Genomic DNA, 20,396 nt, shown 5'->3' on the forward strand with positions numbered 1-20,396 from the left:
TATATGGATGTTTAACTATGACTTCAAAGGATCAGGGTCTGGGAAAGGATGAGCTGTTAGCAAAGGATTTAGGAGTCCTAGGGAAGGAATAAATTGTGTTAGCAGAGTCATCAGTGATAGTCTAAAGAAAAGCTAATGGCTAACTTAAGGTTAGCAGAGAGTAGCTAGTGTTTGTTTTAGGAAGATGTTAAATAAGACTAGCAGAGTATAGTTAGTGATTGTTTTAGGAAAAGAGTAAATTAAGAAGTCACATAGTTATGCATTAAGCAAAACCTGTGTTGATAATGTTAGGAAATTGTCCATGGGTCCTTATGCCCTGGGAGTTATCTAAGATTCTCTTTTTGTCATGAGACCAAGGAAGCTTTCCAGGAGTCTTGATGCTCTGGGGTCTTATCTCTACAGGAGCTTGCCTTTTGTCTTCAGTCAAAGGAATTTCCTGCCCAGGAGCAACTCAGCTAGTACTTTGCCCAGGCCAGGAGCATTTAGAACTAAGGCAATCCAGTTACAAACTGACGTTGCTACAATAGTTTTTGATATTATGATTATACAAAAAAGGGAGGTCATAGCATAAGTTAGCAGTGGAAATTCTGATTTTTCAGAGCTTTTCCCGAGCTAACCGGAAACTGTCAGACGATAGATGTTGCATAGCTTGTGTCACTCTTCTGTAGTTATTTTGATATGTCATTTGTTCCAGGTGGAATCTTCATTGATTTATACAATTAGGGAAGTTTGTCTGAAATGTTAATAAAATTTCAGTTTCATGCATATTTATGTGAACAAAATTATTGTGTTAACTAGGAGCATATCTAGGGAATGAGCATTAAGCAGCAAGAAAAACATACACAAGCACCGTGAGACAGGAACTGTGTGTAGACTGCTTGTAGGAAAACCACAGGGCCGGTGTGACTGGTGTGGTGTGACAAAGTTCAATGGCAAATGACTGAATCAAAGAGATGGCTAAAGCCAGATCACCGCAAGGCATTACAACATGGTGATCATGTGATAATTTGGAGAGAGATCTGATGGAATTTGTTGATGGCTTTCAACATTACTACAGAGACCTGATTTAGGGGAGGAATTGAAGTGGAAATCAAGTTTCGTTTTACATTTTTTAATTCTAGATAAGTAAACTTCTATAGTAATCCAACTGGAGAGTGAACACAGTGTGATCTCAGGGGATAAGTTGAGACTGAAGGTATAAATTCAGAGCTCATCATTTTATGTAGTATTTTAAGTCTTGGTACTAAATAAAATCAATGTTAAATAAACAGAAACTACCAGGAAAAATATATTTCAATGAGAATGGAGTAGTTAATTTTGCCAAATATGACTTCAAGATCAAGAGAATAATGATGAAACATTGACAAATTTGGTGAACTGGCTATCATTTACTATCTTAATAGGAGATGCAGTAATGAAATAGGAACAAAATTCTGCATCAAGAAAAAATGGGAAATTAAGGGTGGTTTGAAATTTTTTCTGTAAAAATAGGAGATATGTTGTGCAAACTATTACACTGAGTTATGTGACCTTTTCTACAAATATAAAACACCTCACCAAATGTTTTTGAAGACTTTGAAACAAGATTTAAATATAACAATTCAATGAAAATGATTGATACTTTTTACTACTTAATATTGATTTTACTGTACTGATACATTTTTGGTAGAATATTTAATGTGCTACAAAGCATTCTGTACTGAAATATAATCATTTAGTCCCAAAGTGTTTCTAAATTGCTCCAAATTATAAACATGCACATAACTGAAATTTAAACTACCTATAGCTGTTGATAAAGCTCATTGTGACATTTGAAGTAATTTTATTATACAATGTGACATTTTAGAAGAGTAAACCTGAAATTAATGTTATCAAATTTTAAGATGTTCTGGATTTTATGGCATGTGTAATAATAGATTCAGTTGACTAAAATTTTATTTTTTCATTTTTAGTGTATTTGATACCCTATTTTAACATGTTTTCCTTGGCAATAGCTGATTGATTGTACTTTTCAGGGATAAAAATAAGGATCTAAAAATAATCTTGAGGGAGACCTCAAATGCAATATCATCCTTTTTCTACCCCCACTCAGAGGAAGCAAGGCTTACAACATCTGGACTAAATGACTTGCATTGAAAACCACAAGGCTAATCCATATAGTTCCATCATTCAAAATGTCTGTCACAATAAAAATGTGTCAACCCTTGGACCACAAACGGTGGGGAGAGTATGTACTTAGGCAGCCAATAACCTCAGTGCAGTACAAATAAGGAACTTACATTGAATCTGCACTATTATACTCATTTTCTAGGCTTTCCTCAACTCTCACTCTACTTAGAGTTCTGACATCAACTGCCTCATTCTACTAGCACCTTGACTGCTCAAGCCTTAAAACTTCTATTCCTGGACTGGTCTTGGCATACCAGGTGTCTAGCCCAGGAAGAGCTTTCTGACATTTCTGTAATGACACAGCTTGTCTCAAAGAGGGGATAAGTTTGTCAAAGGAGGGGATAATAGGCAAGGTAAGTACTTAATAGCTTGGAGAGGAAAGTGGGATCTTTAATTTCCTAAATAATATTTTTAAGAAATAAAATTCTGTATCTAATTAATAAATCCCAGTTTATTTTGTCTTTGTAGCTGATAGCAACCCATATAATGAAATTTATATGACACTGGTATTAAGCAAGGAGTTTCTGAGCAGCCGTATGTGGGCCAATGCCAGGTTGGTTAGCCACAGTTTTGTTGATTACATTGGAAAAGAGACAATGATTCCAAACGGATTTAAAGGACTTACTATATGCGCAGCATAAACAAGGTCACTGTAGCATTTGCTCTTCATGTTCCTAGAAGGACCATGGCTAGGATGAGACAAGTAAGGTGCTTCGAGCACAGTTTGAGTCACTTACTCTCAGGACAGTACAGCTGTCAACCCTGCTCTTGCAGAAATCTAAGGGCACAGCATTTAAGGAGGCACTCGCTCTGAGCCTCATATAAGAGTAGGGCTAGCATTTATATGACTCCCAGAATGAGTGCCTCCTTAAAATTTCCATTTGCCTCACTGTAATCCTGGCGCTGGTCCCTAGTCTTACAGGACAACACTGAACTGGGTGAACCAGATGACAAACAAGAGTGACAGGCTGTTCTCTTGGGGAACTGCCAATTCCACATAATACATAAATGGTTTTAAAGTCTGAAGATGGATCTGAGGTAGGAAGAAATAATATGGAAAATCAATGGCTCATTGATAATTAAAGAGGAGAATGAAAAGCAGACTTAGAAACTCTTAAGACAGCCCACCTTGTTGAATTCCTGGGAGGCTCAGGATGCAGTACCAAGACACAGGGCAGCCACACGTTATTCCTGCCTCCACAGCCTGTGTGGATAGTATGAGGTTACTAGAATACCAGGGTGAAGCTCTTTCCCTACAATGTATGTAACAATATAGGCTTAGGATCCTACAAAAATATTTTGTAATCCTACTTCTTAAAAACTATATGCTTATGGGTAGATTTGACCTTTTAGGTAAGAAAATAACTTATAAGACTGTTGGAAGATCAGAATATTTAAAGCACCTAAAGAGTTCCTGACATAAATGTTTAGTAATAGTAGCTATTAGCTACCAGATATAACTGAATTTGCTATGTAACATAACTAAATGCATTTCAAAACTAGTTAAAAATATTTGAATGCTTTAATAAAGCAAATAACATTATTGTATTAATAATCTGAACTTTCTAGAAAATCAGTGATTATTCTATGTGATGTTCCCTTTTGTTATCCATACCAAAAGACATTTGTCAAAGATTTCAGCTTTATTTTGTAAAAGGTAAAATATTCAACAACCATCAAAAAGATTGAGTTGCTTTTCATTATGTTTGAGTTCCTCAAAGGATTTCTTTATTTCATCTGTTAATTTTACGTGTAAATGCTTGCTTGCACATATGTGCTCATCATTTACACCTGACAATTTTCTTTCTGCATCAATGATCGATATGTCATGTTAACTTGGGCATCTGCACATGTAGGGTATTCTTTTTCAACTTGTTCTCAAAATAGAGCATAAGCTCAACAATTGCTTAAAATTAAATGAGTAAGTAGAATATGACTATACATCCGTGCTCTGTTTAGAGCCTTGTTTTAGCACAATTTAAAACCATAATCATCAATGGTTCTTTGCATTCATCTTTTCAATTTTGCTTACGCTTTATTTTTCTCAGGACTATGACTATCATGAAATGCTTAAAATTGTAGAAATCTGAGAATTTAGTCTCAACTTACTGATGAGAGCAAGAGATCTTTATGATAGAGCTTTTAAAAATATGATAAAATGCGCTGCTAACTTACCGAAATATGTTTTCTCTGAATCAGTTTCTCCATTGTCTCTCTCATAAACATCCAGAATTTTATTAATGTATTTAATATACCTACATATTGTTAGTACAGTTTATATTCCCGCATACATATAAATTTAACTCAAAATATATTTGCCATTACTTTTGTTCATTTAAAAAGTACTTGCAGATTACTTTTCATATGAATAGACTTTTTTTTTTTTGTCATGACCAAACAGCCTTTAACCTGATATTTCAACCTCTTTGCTCCTTAATGTTGTCAGCTTATTTCACAAAGTTCCAAAATATTTTTAATATTACATTTTATCTTTGGATCCTAAAGGAATGTTAATTTTGTTTGCCAATTTTATTTATACAAATAGCTTATGCTTTACTTTTATTATATAAGAACAAAGCATGCTTAGATGGCTTCATTGTAATGTTGAAGAATACTGTGGGTTTGAATGATTTAGGTGAGTTGATGATGTTGTGCTTAGTGTAGGCCTAAAGAATTTCAGTCGATTGTAATTGTATTTTAAATACTCAGTGGAGACATATTTAGGTAGATCTTTTATTTTTTGAGAGCCAGCAACTTATCTCAAAGTTAGAGACAGGTAGAACATTTAGTTTCAAACAGTGTTTAAATGATAACATTGAATACTCTGACAAAAAATCTTCTAGAATCTATGTGGCCTTAATTCTCTGGTAGGCTCCTTCAAGAGTTGAAGCAGTTTTTATAGCCTGGTAGCTAAAATGGGGAAGTAGTAGTTCCTCAAAGGGATGCTGCATAGGGAAAAACTAATACATACAATGAATGCATTACAAAGAAGACAATGATTTTCCTGGCAAATACTTCTTGTGGTTGTCTTATCATTTGTGGTCCTTAATAAAATATGCATGTAAAAATTCATTACCCATTGAGTTCCTGTTCAAAGTCAACATCTTCTGATGGAAACTTTCATCCTATTATCCCTTTCTTTAATGTTCCCTTCCTATGCTTATTTAAGTCTCATGATTCTTGTTAGAATTCTCTCTTTTTTTTAAAAAAAGGATTTATTTATTTATGCTTGCAGAAGTGGGGTACAGGTCAGAGGTGTAGGGGCGGTGAGAGGATTCACAGAGACAGAGTGGGGAGCAAAACAGGCCGACTGACAAGTACACTGCTGAGGGGAGCAGCAGGCAGTCAGGAGAGGTCTGTGGCGCCTTGTGGGTCATCTCCAGGATGGGGATCAAACACATACTGAAGTGGCTTTAGCTTCTTAGTGCTGTGCTTCCACTGCGCCACCAGGGAGGGCCCAGAATTCTCATTTTTAAGGGACAAGGAAAATAATGATGTGATTACGTCCCAAATGAATTTGTAATATTTCTCCTCTTAATGAACGATACTAAAATGTTGGCTATTTCTCTAATCATAGGTATTTATATTTCCCCAACTTCAATATTAACTCAGTTCTCTTTTATTTTTAATTTTTTATTGCACTATATTCCCCACATTCCTCATCCCTCCCTATTTTTTTCAGATAGAAGCAAAGGGATGAGAAATGGCCAGCCTCATGAGAAAGTCTTTAGCAAAAACTGTTACTCTTCATTGTAGCCCTCAACTCTTCCCTAATGTCTTTTGATTACAGTTTCTTTCTTTCTTTTTTTTATTATATACATAGGTTATTTAATAACATAGATTATTTTACTTAAAAACGTATAATTTCAGTTTTTGAAAAAGTCATATGACTAGCAGTCCTATAGATGATGAGACTAAGCTGTTTTAGACCCCATATCCGGGGTTTAAGCTATTGTCAGTGTCACCCATTTCTCCATTTATGACACCTTTGAACAACAATAGACATTATTCTGGATGATCTGTGGTTGCTGCTTCCAGAGAGATGTTGATTTTTTTTTTTAAAGATTTATTTATTTGTGCGTACAGAACTGGGGTACAGGCCAGAGGCTAAGGGGCGGTGAGAGGCTTCACCAGAGACAGAGTGGGGAACAGAACAGGCAGATCGACGAAGTACACTGCTGAGGGGAGCAGCGGGCGGGTCAGGAGAGGTCTGCCACACCATGTGGTCACCTCCGGGGCAGGCGGGAATCGAACTCATTCGGAAGCGGCTTTAGATTCTCAGTGCTGTGCTTTAACCCGCTGCGCCACCAGGGAGGGCCGAGATGTTGATTTTTATAAATTAGCAATAGGCTGATCTATTCTTATCACTTTATATGCTCATCTACCTTGCATAGGAATAGAGGAGACCATATATAGTCAACCCTCTTGCAGGTTAAACGTTTTCCATGGGATTAATATTATTGAAGATATAAAATTGCCGTTTCATTACCTTTTCTTTTTTGTTCTCTCCTCATTTCAACTCTTTAGAGAACACAACATCTGCTTTCCCACCTAAGTTGTTTTCTTTGTGTATTTCAAGAATAATTACTTTGTTCATACATATTTCTCTTGAGATTGCACAGAGTTGGAGGGAATATCTAGATTTCTAGATAAAAGCTATCTGTATAGCAAAAATGACAAGTGCTCAAGATCATTCCTCCTCCCAAAAATGTAACTGGAGTGACCTAATTTGTAGCTAAAGAAAATATTACATGGTGGGACTGGGGATTTCTCCATGCTGTTGAGTAGTATTTTACAACAAAACCTCTCCCCTTTTCAGGATATCGAATCCCTAGGAGGACTGACTGGTTCTAAGGGGGCTGATCCACCGGTAAGTTAGATTCTTCATTGAATTTAGCTATTGACTAATTGAATTATGGACACACCAGATCATCAGACATGTACTTGTATGTCATTTATCATGTATGTTACCTTTTGAAATATATAGCTAATGCAGTTACTAGTAGGAAAGTATAACTTTCTTTGAAGTGTTGTTTGATGTTCTAATAGCTCATGAAATTAATTGCATGCATTGATACTAAAAGTAGAAATTAAACCTCCATTAGAATATATAAACAGTTTATGTTTTATTATGAGATACACAAAAATTATAAAATTTGGAGCCTGAGACTACTATTCTGAGTTATGGTTGTAGGATATAGGTTAGGCTACAGCATATTTATTGAGAAAATTATTTTTTCAGCCCATTTTATCAACAGTATTGCTTCTTAGTTTTATTTCTTTAATCAGGTATCTTCTGGAAAATTAGAAAAAGTGTTCTAACATTTAAATGCTTATCATTTTAAATGCATGAAAAGAAAGAGAAAAAGGTGTGGTCCTCTAGTATTGGAACATCTTAGTCCTTCCTGTGATATCTAATTTCCGAAAACACTAATATTCTGTGATTTTATGCTTGAGGTACAAACATGAGGCCATACTGTTTATCTAAAATATTAAGGCTCAATTTATTTTAACAACTAGTCAATGTATAAATGTTTATCCCTGTTTGCTTTTCACTTAGCTCTGAGATTTAATATGAAGTACCCAGAATCCAATGTTACCAGTTTTTAGCTACACTTTATCTAGTCATCTAGGTGAAGTACTTAGTTACATTAAAACACCACTTTCAATTATAATTTTTGTCTCCTGCCTCACTCTCATGAAGTTCATACTGCTTAACCTCATTAATTGTACCTTACATAGGCTAAATGGTCTATTGTAGCTCATCCTTTTATGTTTACTTTCTGAGTTTATGTGGGGAAATTTTTTTTTTTGTCTTCTACTGCTTATATTTATCACCTACACCTATTGTATTACAGCATAAGGCCAGCTAGTATACTATGACAGGATTTATGGCCAGTTCCATCAGTAGGTGACAGCTTCTATTATATACTTTCTCCCAGTTGTCATATGTGGTGTTTGTATATAATGTTCAACATTTTTTAGGAATATAAATCCATTTCCTTCCAAATGTTTCCCTCACCTCTTCACTGATTACTAAAAGAGTTCTACAATTAAAGGTTTGTTAATTTTAAAAGGATTTGTCTTGTATTTAAATTAAAAATTAATAGCCCTCTTCTGCAAGTGGTGATAAATCCTTACATATTGTTTATGGTTAAAATAGTTTATCATTTCTTCTTAAGAGTGCATGTTTCTAAACATGGAAAATTGAAAGAGAATCTAACCTACTTGTTGAACAAAGGAAAGGTCACAGGAAGGAAAGATGATATTCTGAAGGGAAATTTTGTCAACTTCATTTCCAGTTGCTAAGTGTACTGTATGTGCCTTGACTTGGGGGGGGATTTATGATACATAAAGAAGAGGTTATTTCTTCGTCATTCTTTCCCATGATGATGGATGTTTTATATTGCTACCTACATTTTCTGGAATTCAGTGGTTGTGCTTACTTTTCATAGTGGGAAATATTCTGTGAATTTAAGTATTCATAAGAGCTGAGGAAATCTGGGGGTTGCCAGTACACATAAATGTAGTGTCTCCCTATTTTGCAAAGCTATCTGAACATATTATTAGGAACTGTAGAGTAAGATAATTTTCAGTCCTCTATAAAGTATGAAAGTTAAATGATAATAGTATCTGGGGATAACTCAGTCATTTAAAAGTAAGACTTTGAATGAAACTATTGCTTTGCCCCAACAGTAGAAAATAAAAATTCATATTAAATTATATATAATAGAAAGCTATTTGAAGGTTTTGTTATTTTTCTTTTCTTTAAAAAATGTCCCTGGAGTAGATCATCTAAATACTATTTTTTCAACTTATGATTTTTATATAATGTTTAAAATGACCACTAAACCCATTCTATCATGAAATTTTAATTTGTAAGAAATTCAGGGTTCTGTAATTTTTTACATATTGAACAGAATATATGAAATGCTAATGAGTGGTCACTCATAAGGGTGCTTAACTGTGAAGTATCTTCTTTACTAGTATAATAGAAATCTCAGATATATCTTTTAAATTTTAATTGTATTTAAAAAAATACAATTATTTTGTGTGACTGACATAAGTTATTTTTACATGTATTACACATATGTAATAATTTTGTATTTATTAGTACCAAACCATTAGAAAAAAGCAAAGTATGTTATTTCAGATAGTAAAAATGTATTAAAAGGTTGGCCCAATTTGAAATGCAATCATAAATATATTTGCATATCTGATAAGAGTATCTGAAGAACTATGGGAACACAGTTTATATTAATATCATTAATAACAGATGTTAAATGGGTTTATAAAAATTCTAGTATTCTCCCTTTCACTGCTAATCATGAAATAGAGACTTCCGCATTAAGGATTTTCAGGACAGTTCAAGAAGTTTGATAATGGCTTTCTCTGAAAAGTATTTCAAGAAGCATATTTTTTAATTCAGAAGCTCAAAATTAATTGCTGAAGCAAATGGAACTTGCAGATTTTTCTAATCCTAATGTTTTCTTAGAAAATAAACTCACGATTGAGAAAAATATTACCTTTACTAACTCAAAACTTTCTTTGATTCAGAGATCAATACAATGGGCATATAATGTACATAACAAAATTAATGCACTGATTAATCTCCAGTATAAAAACACAAATAGATCATTTTTTTTAAGATTTATTTATTTGTTCATACAGAACTGGGGTACAGGCCAGAGGCTAAGGGGCGGTGAGAGGATTCACCAGAGATAGAGTGGGGAGCAGAACAGGCAGATCGACGAAGTACACTGCTGAGGGGAGCAGCGGGCGGGTCAGGAGAGGTCTGCCTCGCCATGTGGTCACCTCTGGGGCAGGCGGGAATCGAACTCATGCTGAAGTGGCCTCAACTTCTCAGTGCTGTGCTTTAACCCGTTGTGCCACCAGGGAGGGCCACAAATAGATCATTTTTACATATGAAACTAGGAAAGAAAATAGTTAGAACCTGAAGAATAAAGTAGTATTATTATGTTAGATAGTGATTTTTAAGGTACCATTTGCCTTAGTGTTTTAAATTTTAGATAGTAACACTGTAAAAATGTGAGAAATGTGTGAAATATAAGGTGTCAGGTGTGCCCCAGGTAATCAAGTGGTTAGACAAGCATTAAAAAGGCCAGGGCAAGGCCTTAGCATCTTAGCTTCAGTCACAAGGATTTCTGGTAATGAGGAACTGAGGTACTGAGGTACGAAGCACTTACACTGCTCTAATTGCTGTAACTGGTACTGGAGAACTGTGGCAATTCAGTTCTCTCTGTGGAACCATCTTGAATGCCTGAAGCAGTGACAGAGAGATGTGCTGGAGCCAGGTTTTCGCTCACATCACGCCTGTTAGATTAGATAGTGTCCCTATTGATACTTAAAAGGATTGAGAAATCCTTTTACTAGGTGTAAATTCAGAGGTGGGATTAAATTGCTCACCTCAGTCACAAAGTTACAAACCAAAAGCTTGTACTTCTATTCTTTAGTGATACAGACTCAAACAGATGACATCGCACAGTGAGAGGAGTTCTCTTTGTAATTTGGTTTAAGAGAAGTTCTGGTTACTAGCTGGCTGTTATTTTTATTTCTTAATCCTTTTACATGTCAATGTGGACAACATCTAAACAGGTATGATTTGGGCCAAACCTTACACTGCATGAGACACATTGCTGAACATGCAGAACTGGTCTCCTGTGAAAATATGGCAATATTTAGAGTCAGTTAAGAACTTACAGTGAATATGGGGTGATTCTGCATCTTCCTTGCTTTTCTTTGTGTTTGCAACCTTGATCAATACATTTGCTTCTTCCACAACCTAGTGCCTTTAATTGTTTTACGTTCCCTTTATCCAAATGCTAATGGTTCTTTTTATTTCTAGACTGCAATGAGTTAGGGAATACCCATTTAATCCATTTCTTTTGGGATTCATATACTTACTGCCCTGTACACTCTCCAGTTCTGTTCATTTTCCCCCCACTGAGAAATCAGAATTGTACATTTCAGATTTTTTTTTTAAAGATTTATTTATTTGTGCATACAGAACTGGGGTACAGGCCAGAGGCTAAGGGGCGGTGAGAGGCTTCACCAGAGACAGAGCGGGGAACAGAACTGGCAGATCAACGAAGTACACTGCTGAGGGGAGCAGCGGGCGGGTCAGGAGAGGTCTGCCTCGCCATGTGGTCACCTCCGGGGCAGGCGGGAATCGAACTCATGCGAAGCGGCTTTAGATTCTCAGTGCTGTGCTTTAACCCGCTGCGCCACCAGGGAGGGCCACATTTCAGATTTTTGTACTTTCTGTTCCCATTTAAATGGTCTTTCTGATGGCTTTAGCAATTTGGTAAACATTCCAGAGAATTCAAAACAAATTCAATGTCCTGAGGGTGCTATTTAGACCTGCTTATATATTTTTCACATTACACATGGTCTTAAAATTTTAAAATCCCCAAAATATATTTCTATTTTTATTATCCAAAAATGTCACTCACTTGCTTTGAAAGATAAGAGGAACAGAATGTAAATCAAAATTGTAAATTAATTTAATTTCTTTCAACCTGAAACTCATACTGTAATATTACTTACTTTGAACCTCCTTATTTGTTCAGAATTCAGTCTGGATATTTGAGTATAAACTATGTGCTAGATATTTGATCAGATTTTAGAAATGCAGTGGTAAACAATGTAGTTTCTCATTTCAGAATCTTACAATATAGTTTAGTATACAGGTTAGAAAACAATTATGAGATAAGCATAGGATGAAATAAAAGCAAGAGGATCATATAAACCAATTAGTAGAAATGAAGTATTAAATCCTCAGGGAACGCTCTAACTAACTTCATGTACAATTAAGTTGGAGCTAGCCAAGCGAGGATGGTAAGGTATGGTATTTTAAGCAGAAGTAGTATATCTATATGGACTAGAAAGTGAGACAGTAATGTAATATGGCTAGAGGATGAAATCTGTAGGTGTGTGGGAATTAGTAGTGGATAGAATTGGACATCTAGTGGTGAATTTAATGTAGCATAGACATAGTTGATTCTCAGTGATGAACATCTGAAACATGTAACTATTAGTAAGATTGAGAATAAAATGATTGCTATTTACTTCATATGAAATGATTTGTGCAACTGTTTGTAGGGCACCAATTAATGCATATTTTGAGTTTGAATGCAATGTTACATAAATTTAAAAAGATCAGAAATTTAAGTCAAAAATTTGTCCATGACAAATTTCTTGGACAGAAAAGTCACCTAATAAAATGTCTGCCTGAGAAATAGTTTTGACTCTACTTCAAGAGTGATTTAGAGAAAAGGCTAAATAAAAGGAGACTGTGAAAAGGGTCATGTTGTTATCTAAAGGGGAGATGATAGCAAATTCATTTTGTTTTTCTTACTTTATTATAAATCTATAGGAGGATATTACTGTAGGAGAAAGTTCACAAACTCTGTGCAATTTTAATGTATACAGTGAACATAAAATTGGAGAGGAATAGACTGATTCATGGGAAATAAGAAATATGGTTAATACAAAAAAAATAGATAATTGGAAGGAAGAGAATGAGACAAAAAATGTCAAGGCTCAATTTAAACTTTCTAGTTTGGCAATTGAGTGAATGAAGGCACCTTACCTAAGACCCAGAAACCATTGAGATAGAGCATCTTTAAAGAGGTATGATGAGCTTGGTTTTCAGCAAACTCAACTGAGTTGACTGAATTGGGAAAATACAAATTATCTCCTAATTTAAAGATCTTATTATAGTCATTGATTTGAACATGTAGCTTAGTTTATTGAAATGACAGGAGTTGATGAAATCACAAAAGCAGTGTATTCTAAGAAAAAACAAGAGTTCAGAAGAAAGTCCTAATAAAGAACTATATTTAAGTAATAAAAAGCTGAGAGAAAGAAGAGAATGAATAGAAGAAGAGTTTACAACACAAAAAGATAGAGATTAGTTCCAGAAGTAATCTAAAAAGTGTGGGGAATAATAATTATCAAGACTAAGAGAGAGTGAAGAAACTGATTATTGGCTGTTTCATGATGTTGAGGACTCATGAACAGTGTGCTCATTGTATTTAGCAATATGATCAAGCAGAAAAAATTATCTAAGCGAGAGTAATCTTAGTGGGGTAATTTGTATAGAATCAAGTTTCAATAGCCTAAAATTTAGGGGAATATAACAATCATGCTCAATAGTGATATAAAATAATTTCATAGTTTGGTTATTAGGAAAGTGGGAGGGATAATAAAGAGGAAATTTTATTTCTTTACACAATTATTCTCAAGAAAGTTGTCGTATCTTATTCCCCAATGTGAGCAGTAATTCCTTTTTTTCCCTTTGAATTTCCTTTTAGAAAAAAAAGTATTTTCTGAATGATAGATATTAAATTAGAGTTTTGAACAATCTACTTCCATTATTTCTTCCATTATTTCCACTATTCCTTAGACCCCTTTGACTCTTTCTTCCATCCTCCTCGCTCTTAACCTCAGAAACCTCATAACAATTAATAGTGGAGTGGCATTTATTTTAAGAAAAGGATATTTGAAGCTGTTGAAACATATGGAGAGCATGCAGAGATTTACTAATTGACAAAGCACTAGATGAGCTGACAAGAATAGATTCCAGGGTATGCTGTAGCGGAGAGCAGTATCTCATCAAATGGGTAAAAATAAGATACATGTGGAAACAAACCTTTATATAGGTGGGGTGGGGAGTCTCATGAATTTTAGAGAGTTTCCATTCAATGACTTCTAATTTTCCTACAATGTAAAATGAGCTAACTAGCTAAAAAGACAAGAGAAGTAACTGCAGGAGTTATTTCAGAAATATAGAGCAGGTTTATTAGCCATTACAGATTGTAAGAGAACTATGTAAACCATAGATAGATAAGTGGAAAGTGTTAGATGTCTACTTTTAATAGGCAGTGGCTATAAATGATTCAAAGGTGTGGCTTCTTTTTATTGTAACAGTGCTCTGTAGTTCATGTGTGGCAAGGAAGAAAGCCTGTAGCCATTTTGATTTCAGGTTGATATACTGTCACACCTTTAGTAGAGGAGGTCAATGCAGCAAGATAATTGAGAATGTTCGTATGGATATCATAAAATCTAAACCAGTTGAGAATTGAAGTTAGAAAGTGATTGATGAAAAGAAAGCAGAGGATTTAAGGGTCGATACATTTTAAAAATAGGTGCAGTGTTGTATAAAGGATATAAGATGATGGTGAGAGAGTGGGATGTTTGATTTAAGTATTTCAAGGCCAGAGAATTTCTGGGTGGGGTAAAAAGATCTAGGTTGTAGTCATGCAAATGGGTAAAGAGCACAGGGAATGAAGCTTATTGGAACTGATAAGCTCAAGTCTATGTTCATTCTGTGGGCTCCAATTACTCCCAGAGAGGAATTCACATAACCTTTTCACATTTTTCACAGCTTAAGTGTGGTTTAGACACATATAACTGAAAAGCGTATGCCTGCAAAATGGGACACTTTAGATCTCTGCATTCCACTAATATTTGACATACTTGTATATTGAATAGGGCTTTAAAGCATAACATGCTGAAAAATATGGCTTCCAATCTTCTGTATCACCCGCTATAGACATCCTGAGGTTTTTCTCCATATCAAACAATGATTACTTCCTGCTACCATTTCCATTTTTGGTTAGGTTTATTAGTTATTACTCTAAACTTCAAACAATGCTAGGTACAAGAGAGACTTCCATTACTGATCACCAGTATAATTATTATATAAGCAAAATTCTTCCCTAAACAACATGGGGTCACTTCTAAGAACTGGTTTAGATTGCCACCTGTTTTTTTTCATTGGAGCAAGAAAAGCAATAGTCTAGATAAATGACTTTTAGATAATTCTAAACTGAGCACTTTGGTGAACTGCAGAGATTACATTCTATTTAGGAGAATGGCATATGGCAGTATAGATATTGAATAAGAAAGACAGGAATTTCCATTGTAATTAATTATAATAATCAATATTTTAAACTTTGAGATACAGGTGCCATGAATATGTAACTAAAGATGGAAAATGAAAGATAGTTTATATTCAAGAATATTATTCATGAGAAAAAATGGGACACATAGTTTATATGGTACCAAAAGATTTCCACATTTTTAAGTAATTTCTTAATATATAATTGATTAGAACTATTTAAGCATCTATTACTAATTAAAGGGCATGTACAAATATGGCTTCTCATATTTAAAAAAATAATTGTTACTTATTAAAATAAACAAAAATATTTTAATACAGGCTAACACTTAATTTGGACTTAGAACAGTACTAAATATACTGATCATTTTTGAAATCTCTCAACATTTTGCTTTACTGATGACTAATGTAATAGGAAACATTTTAGAAATGACTTTTCCAGATAAGCCTCATTTTTGAGAAATTCAGAATAAGGAAACAACTCCTTTGTTAGGAATAGTGTATTTTAATATGTATTTACAGTTAGTATGTAATCTACAAAATAAAGTGCTGAAAAAAACTTGTTAAGAAAAGAAATTAGTAATGCATATTATAGCAAAGATATGGCAGTTTGTTAGAATTAGCAATAACATATTTAACTATATTAATATATATTTAATTTCCAGATTATATAATTTGAGTTCAAATTGAATTATTTTAATTTACCTGTCATTTCTCCCCAAAATACCTATCATGTAGCTGCCTAAAAGAATAAAATAATTTCAATAATAGACATTGTACATATTTGTATTTTGTTCTTACCTTTTCTGTGTCTATTTGTTTTCATTATACATACTTTTGTGTATATGTACATTTATATATAGCATATACATAGTATATATAGCATATATATGATTCTAAATCACATATATGTATATACATATATTTATATATATTTCCTCTTACAAAAAACAGAACAGATTTTTTAGTTGTTTGAATTTTTAACTAAATAAGAGTCTGGGTTTCTAATTAGACAATTCTTTCTTAACACAATAAAATGCAACTATTTTTGCTCTTGATCAAAGATGTTTGTAATTTAGGGTGTTTATCTAAAAAGACAGATGGTCGACAACTTTATACATATGATTGCTCATTAAAATGTTAAAAATATAAAATAAAAGTTTATTTAGAAACCATGTTAGTAATGCCTATCATGTACTTAAGTCTCGCATAGAAGAAATAAAATATATCAACTCAATGCTATGGATTTTTGTACTCTAACTGGTTAGTATTTTAAAACTTAAATAATAAGCACTAAAAAAGGAATACAGATCAATGATCGCTTTTCTGTTCTACGGGAATAATCATGGTAAATGTGGTCTTGGGGATTTTGTTCTTTATTTTGTTTTGGAAGACTTAGTTTGAGAGATCAATGTTGAATCAGGTCTTGAAGAACTAATTTGCATTAAATTAAAACCTTTATACTTGATGGAAGAAAATTAAAGGTCTTTCTTTCCCTGGTATCCAAAAGTAGTTCAATTCTATAGGCTTTAACAATCAAGCTGGCTACTGCAAGTTGTTTATAGTATATAGGTTAAATTTCACTGTCAAAATTATTTAAATGTAATTAAAACTGACTTTTAGATATCTTTTCCATAAATTTATAGGGCTTCTCCTTTGCTTGGAAGCCCTAGTACCAACTATCTACTTGTGTATCTTAGCAGCTGTCCACCTTCAGTGAGATTACTTAATGCTTGCCTGGCCTTTCTAGAAAAGAGTTATAATTCTATCCAACTGAATCTTTAAAGAAGGAGGGTCTGCTGGACAATGCCAGAATAACCTGAGGCAACAGAACTTGCTTGGATCCTGGGTTGCCCTTTCTTTTCCTGAGAACCCCTGAAGGGGTGTTTTGTCTCCTTTGACAAAAAAGGGGCGAGCATTCTAAGAACCTGCCCCCTTTTCACTGTGAATATCCATCAAAGTTGGCAGAGTAAGAAACTGCAAACCTCTGACTAGATATCCTTCCCTGTGCCCTCACTGGGTCTCCAGCGTCTTGCTTGCCCCAAAACCCTAACTCAGAAATTTGTTTTACTGACAGAATACTCTTCTGGAAGTAAAAAAAAAAAACTTGCTTTAGGTGCCACAGTAACTAGATAATCCATTTCAAATTTCAAATGCATACAATCAGGGTGTAAATATTTGAAATAGATTGCACATTCTATTTTTATTCACTTAAAATCAATTATAACCATTACAGGCAGTTTAAAAAGATATATATATATGTAATCTATAAAAGGGTGAGTGTAGAATCTTACTTTCAATTAGTGTTTATGACAATTAAAGAGTATCATATAATGGGAATATGCCTTAAAGATTTTATGATAAGCTATTCAATTAGATTTCAAAAAGATAATTGAAGTGTACTTAAAAAGTGTTAATATATCTGTAAGAGTTATAATATTAAAAACATAATAGTTCCAAAAAAAAAATAGTTCATGAAGGTGAATGGTACTAAATCATTCTGCCTATCTAACAAATTCTCCAAATAGTCATATATTTTACTCATAAGAACAATTTATATTTTTATTATAGTGTGACATTTATTTTTTCTATTTTCCACATTCCTTGATCATAGATTAAAGTGGGGACAGCCAGCGGGAGGGGAAAGAGATGTGGATGAAGCAGAACAAAGAAGCGAGGGAGGAGAGGGAGGACAGGTGGGGACCAAGGGTTCTTTGATGGTAAGCACACTCTGGAAACAATGCCTGAAGCTGGGGAATCCTACACTTTTGTAAGGGAAATGTCTGAAGTAATTGTTGGAATTAAGCTTCAAAAACTATGTGTATTATGAAATAAATCCAGAATCTGAAGATAAAGAAAAGCTGATAGAAATGATTTACAGATAATTCTAAGTGAAAAAATATAAAATCCTGTGCAACTATATTAATGACCTTAGTAGTATCTAAGAGAAAAAAATAAAAATAAAAAAAAATCCCTAAGTATAAAATGAGAGGTGCTCCGATGTAAAATTTGGTATTCTAGGAAGGTAGAAATTCTTAAGTGCTTATAAACCCAATAACTTAAAATATGAAAAAGAAATCTTAACAGAAATAAAAGGAGAATAAGACATTAGTAGACCATTTTAATATTTTTCTGGTACCTGATGGAACAAGAAGATAAAATCTGCAAAGATAATGATAAATTGAGCAATGTGCTATACTTGTTCTAAGAAGTATATAAAGTACTCTGCACTTTTTTCTCCCAAGTTAACCAAAGGCAGATCACACAGGAAGATTTCAAAACTTAAAAAAACTGAAATCATGGAGGGTATATTTTTTTCCAATAGCAGAATTTAACTGAAATTAATAAAAAAATGAAATTAAAAAATGATAAAAGTACTCTAGTTCGAAAACGTGACAGACATATACTTCATATAACTTCGATAAAAATACAAAATGAAAATTTAAAAACTGATTTTGATGATACTAAAATACGACATTTAAAAAAAAAAGATTTATTTATTTATTCATACAGAACTGGGGTACAGGCAGAGATGCAGAGGGTAAGAGGATTCACCAGGTACAGAGTGGGGAGCAGAACAGGCAGATTGATGAATTACACTGCTGAGGAGAGCAGCGGGCAGGTCAGGAGAGGTCTGCGGTGCCATGTGGATCTCCTCCGGGGCAGGTGGGGATGAACTCATGCAGAAGTGGCTTTAGCTTCTTAGTGCTGTGTTTTAACCCGCTGGGCCACCAGGGAGGGCCAATACTACATTTTTTAAAAAGATTTTTTTATTTATGCATACAGAACTGGGATACAGGTCAGAGGTGTGTGTTGGGGGGGGGGGGGGGAGTGAGAGATTCACCAGAGACAGAGCAGGGAGCAAAACAGGCAAATGTACTGCAACACACTGCTGAGGGAGCAGCGGGAAGGCCAGGAGAGGTGTGACATGCCATGTGGGTCACCTCCCTGCCTGGACATTGAACTTGGGCTGTAGTGGCTGTGATAGCTTCATTGTGCTTTAACCTGATGTGCCACCAGGGAGTGCCCAAATACTAAATTTTAAAGACTATAAGAGGCAATTGAAGCTCCATTTATTTGAGAAATACATGCCACTAATATGTCTATGGGGCAAAAAAGTTGAGAAGCGTGATCTAAGCATACATCTCTACAAAGTAGCAGAAAAAAAAAAAGTAAAATACAAAGTATATTGATAGAAGGAAATAATGATACTAGTAACAGAAACTAATTAAAAGTAAAAGATTTAATATGTAGTATAAACAGAGCTACAAGTTGAGTTCTTGAAAAAAATTATAAACATCGACACTAGTAAAATGGCAAAACAAACAAGTGAGAGTACAAACAAATTATAAATAATGAGGATATTTTGAACATACTTTCTGCTGATGAATATGAAACTGTAGATGAAATGGGAAAATAGTTAGAAAAACATCTTAACTAAGTTAACACAGTATGAAAAAAATGCAAATAATACTTTACATGAAAGAAAATGGAATCTTCAATTAAAAATCTCACAAAGAAAACTCTGGGACCAGATGGCTTCCCTGGTGAATTCTACAATCATTTAAGGAGAAATTATACTAACCATTAAAAGCTCTAAAAGACAATTAAAAAGAAGAAGCACTTTCCAAGTTGTTTTATGAGGTATATTAGTTTTCTATTGCTGTGTAACAAATTACCGCAGCTTTAGAGCTTAAAACACTGCACTGATGAGCTCACTTTCTCTGGGCCAGGAGTCTAACAATAGCTTAGATGGGGTCATCTGTTTTAAGTTTTAACTTGATATAATCACATGTGGACTAGGCTGCCTTTATTCTGAATCTTGGGATCCCTCTTCAGAGTCCCACAGTGTGGGACTTTGATATATACTTATAAAGTATATACTTATATACTTATAAAGACACAGTGTATCTTCATGTACACATATATACACATGCACTTGTAAAAAAGTGATAGAAATAATATTCTGTTACATTTGCCACATTCTATTTAGGTAAAGCAAATCACAGGCCCTGCCCATGCTCAAAGTGAGGGGATTATGACAGGGATGAAAATGGGGGGCTACCCTGGGCTCTGTCTGTTAAATGAAGCCAGAAAAGGCTTGAAGCAAGGTCTAAAATGTAAGCTAATTAAAAGAAGCTCTATATATGACTCTTTGTTTTAGAAGTGCAAGATTATTATAACTGTCACAATTCATTGATTGACATTCACATATTAAATGATAGGGAAAAAGATGACATGATTTTCTACATAAATGCAGACAAATATAAATAAAAATTTAGCATTCATTTATAATATTGTA

The 20,396-nt window shown here is 34.0% G+C and overlaps 1 protein-coding gene across 13 annotated transcripts in view; it reads left to right on the top strand.

The window, feature by feature from the left end:
- PPFIA2 (protein tyrosine phosphatase, receptor type, f polypeptide (PTPRF), interacting protein (liprin), alpha 2) overlaps nt 1–20,396 on the top strand; it is a 339,529-nt gene that overhangs the window by 60,735 nt on the left and 258,398 nt on the right. For 9 of the 13 annotated variants that reach the window (XM_004675845.1, XM_012720376.1, XM_004675847.1 and 6 more), the window contains one exon: nt 6,989–7,039. The exons of the other annotated variants lie outside the window; for them this stretch is intronic. In XM_004675845.1, the coding sequence (XP_004675902.1) occupies nt 6,989–7,039 (51 nt within the window). The remainder of the gene's footprint in view (nt 1–6,988; nt 7,040–20,396) is intronic. 13 annotated transcript variants of the gene reach the window in all.

Source organism: Condylura cristata, unplaced genomic scaffold (genome assembly GCF_000260355.1).
Source record: "Condylura cristata isolate star-nosed mole 26May11 unplaced genomic scaffold, ConCri1.0 scaffold00004, whole genome shotgun sequence".
In the NCBI taxonomy this organism is placed as follows: Eukaryota; Metazoa; Chordata; class Mammalia; order Eulipotyphla; family Talpidae; genus Condylura; species Condylura cristata.